The sequence below is a fragment of the Marmota marmota genome, unplaced genomic scaffold (assembly GCF_001458135.2).
Source record: "Marmota marmota marmota unplaced genomic scaffold, marMar, whole genome shotgun sequence".
Taxonomy (NCBI): Eukaryota; Metazoa; Chordata; class Mammalia; order Rodentia; family Sciuridae; genus Marmota; species Marmota marmota.
In genome coordinates this window covers 6,293,040-6,307,425 of record NW_026000241.1, presented here as the reverse complement: position 1 = coordinate 6,307,425, position 14,386 = coordinate 6,293,040, and the positions used below count along the sequence as shown (strand labels likewise).

General features: G+C 50.7%; 1 protein-coding gene and 1 non-coding gene across 2 annotated transcripts; both read right to left on the bottom strand.

Annotated features, from left to right (window-relative positions):
- Positions 1–3,170: 3,170 nt before the first annotated feature.
- On the bottom strand, positions 3,171–3,303 carry LOC125613852. Its single transcript, XR_007344447.1, has one exon. It is a non-coding gene; the product is annotated as a small nucleolar RNA SNORA68 (small nucleolar RNA).
- Rpl18a (ribosomal protein L18a) lies at positions 3,173–5,928 on the bottom strand. The gene is made up of 4 exons (XM_048795420.1): positions 5,773–5,928; positions 4,328–4,507; positions 3,647–3,776; positions 3,173–3,368 (listed from the first exon to the last, which is right to left on the bottom strand). Exons 1-4 carry the CDS (start codon positions 5,788–5,790, stop codon positions 3,268–3,270), a joined length of 429 nt encoding a protein of 142 aa, XP_048651377.1. The 5' UTR covers positions 5,791–5,928; the 3' UTR covers positions 3,173–3,267.
- Positions 5,929–14,386: the final 8,458 nt, after the last annotated feature.

Below are 14,386 nucleotides of genomic sequence, written 5' to 3'. Positions count from 1 at the left end.
TCCCCCCCACCCCGCACAGCCCCTGGGAGAAGCGGTTGTGAGCTCTCTTCTCCTTTCTGTGGCCACTGGACACGCCCTGCTCCCCACACTCATCTCCACGACGTCACCTTTTTTGTGGGCTCGAAGCACCTTGACTACCCAGGAAGGAGGGGGGATCTGGGGGTCTCCACTGTGCCTACCGCTCGGAGGAGGGACACGAGGCTCAGGGTTGGAGGTCTGCTGCCTAGGGTCGTGTAGCCACGGTCCCTAGGAGCTGTCATCTCAGCGCCCTTCCTGGTGGACCTGGGGTCTCTCTGGGTTGAGGTCCTGCTGGGACCCGATTTCCCAGGGGACCTCACTCTGAGAGCTCAGTTCCCTCAGATTACTGTCCTCTTCTCCAGCTTCCGTCGCCCCCTGGTGGCATCCTGTGGCCTGCACATGCCACCTGGCAGGGTCCAGCACCCCCCAGAGGTCCCACCTGCCCCTGGACAGTCTTCTCAGGCCTTCACTCCATGCTGTCACACAGGCAGCTGTTGCCTGCTGGCCTGTCCCTCCACCAGGGTGATCCTGCATGCACCAGGCTTGGGCTGTGAAACTCGTTCATTGAGCACCTACTGTGTGCAGGGCATGTCAGGCACTGTGACCCAGCAGCACCCAGGAGGGCCTGCCCTTGTGCTGCCTCCTGACGCTGACCCAATCAGCAGTCATTTCAGAAGGTGAGGTGAGAGGTGGAGACAGCCTGGGGGTCCTAGGGGTCCCTCCCGGTGGAGACCTGCAGGGTGCGCCTGCTGGAGGCCTCGGGGAGGGAGCTCCAGGAACAGCACCTGCTGTGGGAAGAAGCAAGCAGGGAGGCCACTGTCCCCCTGGGTTATGGGGACAGTGCTGGGGAGCCACTTGAGTCTGGGGCAAGTGACCATATCCAAGATGGAGCTGCAGGCTGGATTTGGACATGTTCTGGAATCCTGGGGGGAGGCTGCAGGGCGGGCGGGGCACTCTCCTGTGGTGGTGGGGACGTGGGGGAAGGAAGGACTAGCAAGATGCACACAGGGTGGGCGGCCCCAAGTCAGGAGCTGGCAGGGACCACGGGCAGCTGCAGATGGTGGGGTGGAGGGGGCTCGGGTGCTGCCTGCCCCAGGCACCCCAGGGCTCCCTGAAGATGTGGCAGACGCCAAGGGTGACAGCTCGAACTTCTGTGAGGTAGTGATAATCCCCACAGGGTTTGTCTCCAGGATTCTGTCCCTGGGCTTCAGGACGTGGGTCTGGGCTCTCCTGTGCCCCTAGTTATCTCACCTGCTCTTGGCATTGCCCTGGCTCAGGAATGGAGGCTCACACCCATCTCCCACGTTCCCCAGCCCTGTCCATGCCTGACACCCGGCACTTTGGCACCCAAGAACAGGGCTCCGGAGAGCCTCAATACCAAGAGGTGAAGGGGTCCCTGGACCTTCCCCCTGCTCCTCCTTGGGCCCCAGCCACCCTTCCATGCCCGCCCTGGCCAGCCCCACTCATGGCCATGGGGAAGGCTTCCCTCCTCGCTGGCCACATCTCCAGCCAGCAACCCTAACGCCTGTCAGACTAAAGAGGGTAGAGATGTCCCCAGCAGTCTCTACAATGCCCTGCCTCCTTCAGGCCCTGCTTTAGTTAAGTCCCATCTAACAGGGCAGCCCCCGACCACAGCCTGGTGACTTGACATATTCTAGTTTTGAGGAAGTGGGTAAGGCCCAGGGGTGGGGGCACTCTACAGGGTCAAGGTACCAAAGTTCCTCCTACAGTGTTGCTGGTCTTCCTCATGGTCCAAGAGGATTGCTGGAAGGCTGGCCCTATGCCCACACTCTGACCCAATGGTTATTTCCTGAAAATGGCTCACATCACAGAGTCACCTGATAGGGTGGCATTTAACTAGGGCGATCCTGAGAAAAGACAAGCAGGTTAACTAGGAGTTTCTGTCAGAAAACACGAACATTAACAAAACCCATTAGACAAGTTTTTTTAAGTTTAGCCACATCTCCACTAACATATGCTAAGGAACATCACAGATGTCCTGCAAAACAGCATCTGGGACTTCCCCAAACAGCCCAGTAGAGCAACGAACCACTGGGGAGGTTTGTAGTTTTAAAAACCAGCAAAAAGTGCTCAGCTTCCTTCACAGAAAGAAAACAAGACAAATTCAAATGTGACTTAGAATAAGGTGACTCACGGTTGGAAGTGGCCTGTTCTTCAGTATTGTTGGGAAGGTAAACTGGTCCATCCGTAGAGAATCTTCAATGTTAAAAAACCCAGGCTGCAGGCCAGGGCTGTGGCTCAGTAGCAGAGCACTTGCCTAGCAAGCGCGAGGCACTGGATTCAATCCTCTGCACCACATAAAAAATAAAGGCATCGTGTCCATCTACAAATATTAAAAACCAAAACAAAATCCCTGGCTAGCCAGCCACACCTGCAACCCCATGGGCTCAGGAGGCCAAGGCAGAAGGACCCCAAGTTCGAGGCCAGTCTGGGCAATGTGGTTAAGACCACAGGAAAATTAAAAGGATGTAGCTCAGGGATGGGGTTGTGGCTCAGTAGCAGAGCACTCGCCTAACACACCGGAGGCCCTGGGTTCGATCCTCAGCACCACATAAAATATTGTGTCTAACTTAGCACCCCTGGGCTCAAACCCAGTACCAAAGCTGCGGGATGGGGGTGGGGGAATGGGAAGAAACGGTAGAATGAATGGGACGAAACCTGCCTGTCCATGTGTGAATACACAGCCAGTGTACTCCACACAATGTACAACCACAGAACGGAGAACTACACCTCATGTACATATGATGTGTCAAAACGCACTCTACTGGGCCAGGACTGTGGCTCAGTGGTAGAGCGCCTGCCCAGTAGTATGAGGCACTGGGTTCGATTCCCCCCGTACCACATAAAAACAAATAAAGGTATTGTGTCCATGTATTATAAAAAACCAAACAAAACCAAAAACCCTCCACTGACATTTAAAAAGAATTAAAACAACCCCCCCCAACCCTGTCAACCCTATCCAGCAATTTATTAGCAACAGCACCCCACACAGTAAAGGGACATCCATTTCCCCCAAGACTTGCCTCAGAGCAAAGGTCCTGAGGTGGAGGANAGCCAGGTAGTAGCCTGGGGGCTCCAACTGGGGGATGACTAGAGGTCACAGGCTCTGGCCCCAGCAGGCCTGGTCAAAGGAGTGTAGAACCTCCAAATTCACTTTGAGGGGCACAGCCACAGCCTCTCAAAGGCGACGAGATCCACTTGCTGTGCGCACCTCTGTTTAAACCACTGCTACGAGAAACAGCAATTCTTGGGTTGAGGTGCAGGTGGGAGGCACGGGGAATGGAGCCGGCCACCAACAATGGACAGGGCCGGGCCAGTTCTTGGTGGGTCTGGAAAGACGTGGGGAGGACTCTCTAAACCGGGGAGGTTGGGCATGGGTATGATGAAAGATGGCGCATGATCCACACAGCCAGGGGTTCTTCCCTCTGAACTAAGGTCCACCTGCTACCAGGGTCCAGACAAAAAAGCCCCCTGGGGCCTGAGCCCCTCCGTCCGTCCTGCCCTGGAGTTCAATGGCCTGAGCACCTCTCTTTTGCTCTGAGAGTCAGATGGAACTGGAGATGCCTGTACTATTAGCCTGAGGTAGGCGGCGACACCAGCAACTCACAGCACTGGGTGACAGCGCCCGCGGTGGTCAGGTCGCGATATTCCCGGTACATATTGTGGGTGCCACTACGGGAGTCGTAGCGCAGCCAGATACCAAAGTTCTTCACCCGCAGTGGGGACTTCTCAAACACCTGCCAAGGCAAGGGGTGGTCAGCATGAGGTGCAAATGGCAAGCAGGCCTCCCCCGGGTCCTTAGTCCTGCCTCGGAAAGACAGCCCAACCCCCAGGGCCAGACTCTGAAGCAGCAGTTTCCAAGTCTTGCTCCTCTAGGCACCCTCAGGGGGCATACTAAGTAAGGGAAATACCCCCAAAACCCAGTGCAGAAAGGGTTCAGGCAGGGCTGCCTCCTAGCACATGGACACAGCTGTGGACAGTCCCCAATCTCCAAAGACAAGCAGGCCAAACTAGCCACTGCCTAATGTCCACTACAGTGCACCTACCCAGTTACAGGACCTCTCCCTACTTCACAGACATGGCCTAAGAGTCTTCACCAAGGAGTCCCGCGACACCAACTACCCTCCCCCCAGGGTCCCAGGCTATATAACTATGGATCTGCACAGGGAAGCCCATCCCACATCATGGCTCCAGGTCTCTGAAGACTGCTAAGCCTGTAGATATGCCCAGTGCCGGCTGGAAGGCGGAGATCCACTCCAGATCGAGTGCCGTCTCAGACTCTCCATACCTGCCCACAGTAGACAATTTCCCCTGAAGACTTCTTCATCTTCTTTAGCTGAGATACAAAATACCAGAAGCGGGACTTGGCAACAACGTGATTGGGTGCAAAGATTCGCATTCGGTACAGAGGTGGGGTGTGGCATTTGGGGGTGGGAAGGCAGCGGCCCACCACCTTGTATTCTCGAAGCTGAAAGAAAATAGCAGTAAGGCCAGGCTAGCACCCAGAACCAAGCCTGGCAATAGCCAGATACAGGAAATGGATGCAGGGTTCTCCTAGGACCTCCAGCAGGAATTCAGATGTCGTGGATCATATTCCCACCCCGACCTTCAACCACAAACCGACCTTCAACCACAAACCAGAGCAGTGAGGATTCTGGGTGCATTTCAAAATTTCTGATGCGCATTTCAAACCTGCTGTCCCTCCCTTTCTTTTTACAAGTGGGAAAACTGAGACCTAGATTGGCAGCCTCCTTTCTCAAGCTTTCATCCCTAACTGCTCTGTGATCCCTGAGAGTCACTCTGCAGTTTAGCAATCATCCTCTTCTATCCTGGGGTCTTGAGATCCCGGACAACTCGGGAAAGAACCAGGACAAGAACCCGGGGCCCTCTGCAACTGTGGTTCCCTGCAGAACCTTTGTCTACAGGTGTAAAGGTGAGGATGTCTGCCAAGTCCACAAATGGCAACGCAGCCTTTACTGACATTAATGAAAAATAGCCACAACTTTCCAAGACTCTGCTCCTACTTCCTGCTCTGGGCAGATCCACTGGCCTTGTGACCACCCACCTAGGAAGGGAAAAATGGAGCTGGCCCACAACTGATCCAGGGAGGAAACCGAGGTTGGAGGTCTGTACCTCACCCGTTCTTTTTTCCCAGAGGCAGAGTCTTGCTAAATCGCCCAGGCTGACCTCGAACAGGCGATCCTCCCACCTCAGCCCTCCGAGCAGCTGGGACTGCAGGCGTGCGCTATCGCGCCGGGCTGGCCGTACGTTTTCCCTGGTGCACTACAGTGCCCCGACTCTGCCCGGCGCGTGCACAGTCCTAAGACCCGCGCTCCTAGTTTGCGCTCGATGTTTGCCATGTCTCCTCCCAGCCACGCCAGGGCAGAAGCGACTGCTATCCCCTACCAGGTTAACTTCGCAGACGGGCAAACTAATGCTCAGAGACTAGAGGAAAGGCCGCGACACAGCCCCCCACGCTGTGCGACGTGTCCCTTCCCCTGGGAAGCGGACTCGGCCTCCCTGGGCCCTTGCGCCGGCCCAGGCCACGCGCAGGCCTCCCCACGCGGCGCCCGCACGGCCGCCATGTTGGCAACACCTCGGGGCGTCGGAGCGCGGCCTAGCAGGACCCAGACAGGAGCACGCACCGCCGACTCGGCCTGCGCCACCGACCCGGGCCCCTGGTGCGATCCGCACCGCGTTCCGCAACCCCAGGCCACACAGCGCCCATCTTACCGTGCCCGAGGCCTTCATAGCGCTCTCTCTGCGATCGCCGCCACCCACAAAAGGAAGTTGCTTCCTTCGCGCAGTCGCTCACCATGAGTCCACGGCAGGAAGTCCCGCCCTCTAGAAGCCATGCGCTCATTGGCTTCTTGTCTCGGCGCTCAAGGAGGTCCGCTTCCTCATTGGCTTCGAATCCATCCACCAGTCCCAGCCCGGCCACGCCTCACCGCGAGACTACATTTCCCAGGTGCAGCGAGCGTCACCTGTTCCGGGGCCGTGACCCAACGTCGGCGCCAGCGGCACTCGAATGGTCTTGTGTGGACTCCAGCGTTCCTTTCCCCACAGAGCCCGGAGGCAGCAGAGCCTACGATGCACTCGTGGGGATTCTTCCAACCTGGCGCCTCTTCTCCCCGGAAGTGCGTTACGGAGGTCTTGAGTCACGTGCCTAAGAGTTCTCATCTGTAAAATGGGAATAAAGATGTTTTTCTCCTATAGATGTTCTACACCAACGTTGATGAAGCGCTGAAATGCTAGTTGTTTTTGGAGGCCTGATTCGTGTTTTGTAGTAGCTGGGATTCAAATCCCACCTGTTTGCTCCCGGTTCTCACAGCTCCTGTGGGACCCGAGGATGGTGGTGGAGGACATTGGGACTGATCAAGATTCAACCCTTAGGGATGAGGGTGTATCTCGGTGGTAGAACACCTGCCTAAAATGCACGAGGCCCTGGGTATGATCCGCAGCACAGAAGGTGGGGAAAAGACCCCCCCAAATCCAAGATCCAGTCCCCATCCTTGAGGGGTTTCTGGCTTAGCAGTTTGCTCAGGCAGAAAGAAGTCTCTGGCGAAAAGGAAATAACTACAAACAACTTACTGATAACAGGTTATAAAATAAAGAAGAAAAAAGAGGAATAAGTACTTATTTTCGAGCGGGGGTGGGGCGCGGGCTCCTAGAGGAGATGACACTTGAGCCCCATGAGCATTTTTCCTTTTTTAAATTAAAATGTAGTAGCAGCTGGAACTGAAGTAGAGCGCTCCCTGTCACCAAAACAAAACAAAAAAGTAAAAATAAAATGAAATAATTAATAAAGGTTTAATTAAGATTCCATACAGTTCATTGAACGTGTACAATCTACTGGATTTAGTGGTGCACACCTGTTGTCCGAGCTATTCAGGAGGCTGAAGCAGGAGGATCACTGGAGCCTAAGGTTTCAAGGCCAGCCTGGGCAGTGTGGAAAGACTTGACTCTTTCTATTGGAAATAAATTGTACAATCCAAGGATTTTTAGTACATTCGAAGATGCACTTTCATATATCTTTCATATATGTACAGTTGTGTAAACATCACATTAGAATATTTTTACCATCCCCAGAAGAAACCCTTTACCAATAGCTTTCACTCCCCATTCCCTCCCCCAACCCTAAGCAAATTTGCCTATTCTGGACATTGCACATAATCCTATAAGATGAGGTCAATTGTGATTGGCTTCCTTTACCTAGCATAATGGTTTTTTTTTAAATATTTTTTAGTTGTTGATGGACCTTTATTTTATTCATCTGTATGTGGTGCTGAGAATCTAACCCAGTGCACCACACGTGCTAGGCAAACGTGCTACCGCTGAGCCACAGCCCCAGCCCCAGCATAATGTTTTTAAGGTACATTCACGTTGGAGCATGGCTCAATACTTCATTTTTTGAAACCTATTTGTTCTTTTTAATTATACATTACTGTTGAGTGTATTTTGACATATCATGCATATGTGGAGTGTAACTTCCCATTCTTGTGGTTGTACATGATACAGAGATACACTGGTCGTGTATTCATATGTGAACATAGAAAAGTTATGTCTGATTCATTCTACACTAAAGTTATGTCTGATTCATTCATACACTACTATTTGTAGTATGAAACTACAAATGGAATCGATGGGTTCTATGGTAGCTCTGTTTCCTATTGCCATCTACCCTCCTTAATTAAAAAAAAATATTTTTGGTTATAAATAGATGTGATACCTTTATTTAATTAATTTATCTATTTTGGGGTACCAGGGATGGAACTCAGGGGCACTCATCCCTAGCTGAGCCACATCCCTAGCTCTGTTTTATCTTTTATTTAAAGACAAGATCTCACTGAGTTGCTTGGAGCCTTGCTAAGTTGCTGAGGCTGGCTTTGAACTCGCCTCCTGCGGTGCTGAGAATTGAACCCAGTGCCTTACACATGCTAGACAAGCGCTCTGCCACTAATATTACTAAAAATAATAGATTGTACGAATACATTATGTTTTGTTTATCTGCTCAACAGTTGGGCAATTTGTTTTTTTTCCCCTTTTGGCTACTGTGAATAAAGCTGTCAGAATATTTGCATACAACTCTTTGTGTCAACCTGTACCTTCAATTTTCTTGTGTGTGTAACTACAAATGGAATCGACGGGTCCTATCGTGGCTCTGTTTAACCTTTGATGACTGCTAGGTTCTTCTTCAAAACACCTGCATCAGGGCTGGGGCAGAGCCCCTGCCTCGCATGTGTGAAGCACTGGGTTCCATCCTCAGCACCACATAAAAAAATAAATAAATAAAGATACTGTGTCCATCTACAACTAAAAAATTGCCTGCATCATTTTATATTCCGACTATCAACACAGAAGGGTTCTGACTTCTCCACATCCTTTACAATGCTTTTTATTATTTTTCTCTCTTATTGTAGCCATCATAGATGTGTGAAATAGTATCTCATTGTGGTTTGGATTTTCATTTCCCTGGTGGCTAATAATGTTGAACTAATTTATTTATTTCCTTTTTAAAATTTTTACGGTGCTGGGGATGGAAGCCAGGGCCCTTGGGCATGCTAGGCAAGCTTTCTACCACTGACATGCAACCCCAGCAAATATTTATTTTATTAATTTATTGCAGAACATCTATCCATTTGGCCATTTCTATATCTTCTTTGGAGACATCTCTATGGAAATGCTTTACCCAATTTTAAATCGAGTTGTCTTGTTCCTGTTGAGTTGGAAGAGTTCTTTATTCTATAGATACAAGGTTCTTATCACACATGTGTCTTGTAAGGTTTTTCCCTCCTGTGGGTTGTCTTGTCACTTCCTTGATGGGGTTGCTCTGAGATGTTAAAAGATTCAATTTGCACTAAGTCCAGTTTATCTTTCTTTTTCCCCTTTGGCTTCTTGCGCTCTTGGACACATCTAAGAAACTATTGTGGAATCCAGGAGCATGCTAGGTATGCCCAGGCTCTCCTTAGAAGAATTTGTAGTGGCAGCCCCTATCACTACCTCTTCCCGGGTTAGGACCCACTTTTCCTGGCCAACATCAGGCGAAAGGCAACTCGGTTCTAAAGGCGCTGCCGCCAACGTCCACCAGGTGGCAAAAGAGCCCTTCTTTCGTTGTGCGCAGCGAGGCCGAGAAGCCAGACCGCGGTGGGCGCGTGCTCCCGGTCCTCTGGCGCCTCGCCCCGCTGGGCAGGTTTCTCCACCCGTAAGATGAGGCCAACACCAGTGCCCAGCCCGCAGGGTTACTGAGAAATTCAAGTGGCCGCCGGATTATTCCTCCTGGGAAGGCGGGGACCCCCGCCCCGCCCCTGGGCTTAAACCTGCGCCTGAGCTGCTGCAAGGGGACCGGATGACAGAAAGAGATCCTGCAAACCCGACGACCGAGTCTCAGGTTGCAAAGGGATCCTGGGAGCTGGGGAGAGAACCGGGAAGGGAATTAGGGCAGGGGCGGGAGGGGGTGGTGGGGAGGGCCGGGGAGGATCCTGAGCCTCAGCCTTGGCCCTCGGCCTTGCGCTTTTATGCGCGAAGCCTGGGTCGCAGTGACCCGGGAGAGGAAGGAGGCTGCGTGGGCGTGGGTGCTCGGGGTGGGGTCCTGGCCTCCGCCCATTTACTTATAAGTTTTATTTCCTTGTTCCCCACTCCCCTCTCGGACCTGCGGGGGCCCCTACCTTCCCACCACACACCCTCTGACCCCCCAAGAGCCTCTCCCCAAGATCTGTCCTCAGGAATCTAGGCCTGGCAAGTTGGTCCGGACACCTGCTGAGTGACCTACCCACCACCCGCTGTGCGTCCTGGCTGCCTCTGTCACCACGGCTCACCCAGGTGTGATGAGTTCCTGGTTGGCAAGGCGGTGGCCAAACACCCTGTCCCCCTGTCTTTCTTCTCCGCAGGACCTTGAAGGCACCCATTTATTAATCCAGGGTACAGGGCCACACCTCAGCTTGGATCGTGGCAGGGTGGCCCAGTGGGTCTGTCCCCTTCCTACTCACTGCAGACTCAGGAGTCGCACCTGTGCCCAGTCAGCTCGGGGCAGGATTCTGCTCCTGGGACCGTGAGTTCAAAGCCAGCCTCAGCAACTTAGCGAGGCCCTAAGCAACTCAGCCAGACCCTGTCTCTAAGTAAAATACAAAAAGGGCTGGGGAGGTGGCTCAGGGGTCAAGTGCCCCTGGGTTCAGTCCCTGGTACCAAAAATAAATAAATAAGTTTTAAAAATCTGCTTCTGGCTCTTGACCCTTGATCTCCAAAATGTCCCGAAGCCACGTCCTCCCCTGAACCCCAGGTGCCTCTTGACCCTGATTGTCACCTCTCCTGCTCCTCGCCTGCCCAAGGCTCCTTCTCTGAATCCCTTCCTTCCTTCCCTGCTCTGACCAGGCCCTGAACTGGCCCTGAGGACTCAGCTGGAGCCTGGACAAACTAAAGCCCCAGGCCCTTGGCTGGGGTGGAGCTGGGGGGGTACAGCTTGCCTAAGGGAGGCCCTGATTTTACCCCCAGTCCCCCCCCCAAAAAAAACCAAAAACAAAAACAAAAGAAAAACACACACACACAAAACCTCCCAGTCCTAGAGGGGGCCAGGGACAATGATGGGGGTAATAGACAAAAGCCAAAACAAATGAATAAAATACACCCCTGGCAGAGTGGGCCGCATGCCAGGCAGAAAGTAAAGGGAGGAGGGAGGGGTGCCAGGCCCCATGTGGCTCTTCCCCAGGCCCCTTGACCCTGTCACTTGCTTCAGGGCCATGGGTATGAGTGAGTCTCTGAGATTGTTGTGATGTCAAATGAACGGCTACTTGGAAAGAGCCGCAGTTGGCACCTGGGGAACTGCGGACACTTGATCTGTTTGCCATTCCCATTGTTAAACTGATTGTTTTGCTTCCTGGCCAAGCTCAAGGTGACGGTTTCAATAACTCTCATTTTCTTCCGTTCCATTCAGTTGATTGTCTCTCTTTTAACCAAACAACTTCCCTTTAAACACGATTATCATGAAATGCGCTTACAAACAAGAAAGGTCAACACTATGAAATGTCTCCCTCCTTCGCCCTTCATGGCTTCTGGGTCCCCTCCCAAGCTGACAAATAAATTGTGTTCCCTTCCGGAGACAGTCTGGGCAGATCCAAAGAGGTCTTTGTTGCCAGCCTCATCTCATTTAAAGTTTCTGACCGAGGAAGTCTGCACCTTCCTCTTCAAAGTACAGTGAACATCTTTCCATATCATATTATCTTTTTTTTTTCTTTCTTTCTTTCTTTTTTTTTTTTGTACTGGGGATTCAACCCAGAGGTGCTTAACCACTGAGCTACACCCAGTGGGGACCACGGGTGCATGTCTGTCATCTCAGTGACTCGGGAGGCTAAGGCAGGAGGATTGCAAGTTTTGATTCCAGCCTCAGAAACTTACTGAGTCCATCTTTCAAAATAGAAGATAAAAAGGGCTGGGGATGTAAGTCAGTGGTCGAATGCCCCTGGGTTCAATCCCTAGTACCAATATATAAATAAATGGGAAATGCCAGAAATAAACAAATTACAAACTTTAAATGGTGCACTCTTTTGCATAGTATGATGAAATCTCTTGCCACCCTTCTCCATCCCACCAGGAACAGGAAGTATCCCTTTTTCCAGTGTATCCACACTGTATCCCCTACCTACCCGTTAGTTACATAGTAGCTGTGTCAATTATCAGATCAACTGTTGAAATGTGTCAGTGCTTTTGATCAAGTAACCCTAAGGAGTAGCCTATTGCTACTTCACATTGCATATGTCACCCACCTCACTTCATCTCTGATTATCACAAAAAGGGTAAGTACAGTACAATAAGATATTTGAGCTGGGCTTGGTGGCCCACACCTGTAATACCAGCGAGTGGGGAGGCTGAGGCAGGAGGATTACAAATCAAGGTCAGCCTCAGCAACTCAGCAAGACCCTATCTCAAAAAGAAAAAAAAAAAAAAGGGCTAAAAATGTAGCTAAGGGGTAAAGCACCCCAGGAGTCAATCCCTGGAACAGGGAGGGGGGACCCAAAACATGTATAGGGAAAGACCCAGCATGTATGGAGTTTGGTATTATCCAGTTTTCAGGCACCCACTGGGGTTTTAGAACATATCCTCCATGGTGAAGGAAGTACTCCTATATTCCACAGTAAGACTGGCCTTAGCTTTGTCAGAAAATCCCCTTTAGCTGGGCATTTAGGTTGTTTCCAATTGGTTGTTGTTATAGAGAGATACATTCCTGGAAGTCCCAGTTCCTGGAAGGAGCGCAGCTGGGTTCCAAGGCCCGGGCTTTTGCTAAGTCTTCCTTTCCTTCCCCCCCCCCTTCTTTTTCTTTTCTTTTCACCAGGGATGGAACCCAGGGCCTCACACAAACCAGGCAACCCTCCAACCCCCCCAGAGCCATTTTTTCTTCCTGCTCCTCCCTGATCCCATCCCCAGGGCTGGGTCATTGACACTCCCAAGAGCTGGGGATGAGGATTCCCATCTGCACACCTTTGCCAATATGCGGAGTTCTCACCTTTTTCATCTGTGTTAGTCCAACAGGTGGGAGACGGGTTCATGTGATTGCTCTCCTGCTCCCTTGGCCATTTTTCAAATTACTGAGGTATATTCTGAGTATTAAATTACATGGTTTTAAAACACATCACTGAGCCAGGAGCGGTGGTGCACGTCTGTAATCCCAGCGACTCGGGAGGCTGAGGCAGGAGGATTACGAGTTCAAAGCCAGCCTCAGCAATGGCCAGGTGCTAAGCGACTCAGTGAGACCCTGTCTCCAACTAAAATACAAACTAGGGGCTGGAGTTGTGGCTTGGTGGTAGAGTACTTTCCTAGCATGTGTGAGGTACTGGGTTCAATCCTCAGCACCACATATAAATAAATGAATAAAATAAATGTCCACCAACATCTAAAAAAAAAAAAAAAAGCTTAAAAAAATACAAAATAGGACTGGGGATGTGGCTCAGTGGTCCAGTGCCCCTGAGTTCAATCCTGAGTACCGCCCCCCAAAAAATACCACTGAGATGTAATTGGAGTACAAAAGTCATGTATTTAGGATGCACTGTGAACACAGTTTCGACAAGTATGTGAACCCATGAAACCATTGCCAAGGTCAAGGTCCTGACCGTCATCATCCCCAGCAGTTTCCTTGGCCCTTTGCTGTGATTCTTCCCTCCTCCTCCATCCTTACACAGCTCTGATCCACCTTTGGTCACTATAGAGTCATGTGTGTGTTCCAGAATTTTATATAGTGTCTTTCTTTCTTCCTTTCTTTCTGCTGGGGATGGCACCCAGTTATCACACATGCCGGGCAAGCCCCCTACTGCTGAGCTACATCCCCTGACCATTTAATATTTAAATTTTGAGAGAGGGTCTTGCTAAGTTACTGAGGCTGGCCTTGAACTTGTGATCCTCCTGTCTCAGCCTCCAGAGTTGCTGGGCAACTCACAGGCATGTACCATTGCTCCCACAGACTCTGAGAATCATTTTGAGATGAGTCATCTTAACAATATGGAGACTTCCAAACCATGAACATGGTATACCTTTCCATTTATTCAGGTCCGCATGAATTTATCTTAGTAATATTTTGTAGTTTTTAGTGTTGAGGTCTTTTGTTAAATTTTCCCTAACTATCTGTCTTAGTCTGTTTGGGTTATAACAAAGTACCATGAACTATGTAGGTCATAAGCGATAGAAATTCATTTCTCTGTTTTGAGTCCTATGAAGTTCAAGATCAAGGTGCCAGCAGATTTTGAGGCTGCTGAGGGCCTGCTTTCTCATAGCTCGTGCCTTCTCTCTGTGTCTTCACCTGGTATAAGGGGCAAGGCCTTTCTCTGGAGCTTCCTTTTTAGGGACACCAATTCTATCTATCTTCTCTTATGACCTAATCATCTCCTAAAAGTTTCTGCCTCCCAATACTATCCGTTTGAAGGTTAGAAGTTCAACACATTAACTCCCTTCTCCTCCACAGAGCTAGAGATGAGATGCAGGGCTTTGTGCATGCTAAGTAAGTCTTGTATCACTGAGCTATGTTCCCAGCCATCAGCACATGAATTTTTGGAGAGACACAAACATTCAGACTGGAGTGATATTTTACTTCCTTTTACATATCCTATTACAAATGGGCCTTTAAAAAAATTCCCCTCCCAATTGTTTTCTGCTAGAATATAAAAATTTAATTTTATTTCATATTGAATTCAATTGCTTTTGGGGGGGGCTACTGTAGATTGAACTGAGGGGCACTCCACTACTGAGCCATATCCTCAGCCTTATTTTGTAGTTTTTAATTTAGAAACAAGGTCTCACTGAATTGCTTAGTACCTTGTTTTTGCTGAGGCTGGTTTTGAACTCATGATCCTCCTGCCTCAGCCTCCCG

Excerpts from the sequence above, each read along its gene's own strand:
- Rpl18a (XM_048795420.1), bottom strand. Across the intron at positions 3,777-4,327 it reads AAATTGTCTACTGTGGGCAG|GTGTTTGAGAAGTCCCCACT; the intron begins GTATGGAGAGTC and ends TTGCCTTGGCAG. Across the intron at positions 3,369-3,646 it reads GGGCGCTGTCACCCAGTGCT|ACCCACCAAGAACTGGCCCG; the intron begins GTGAGTTGCTGG and ends ACGTCTTTCCAG.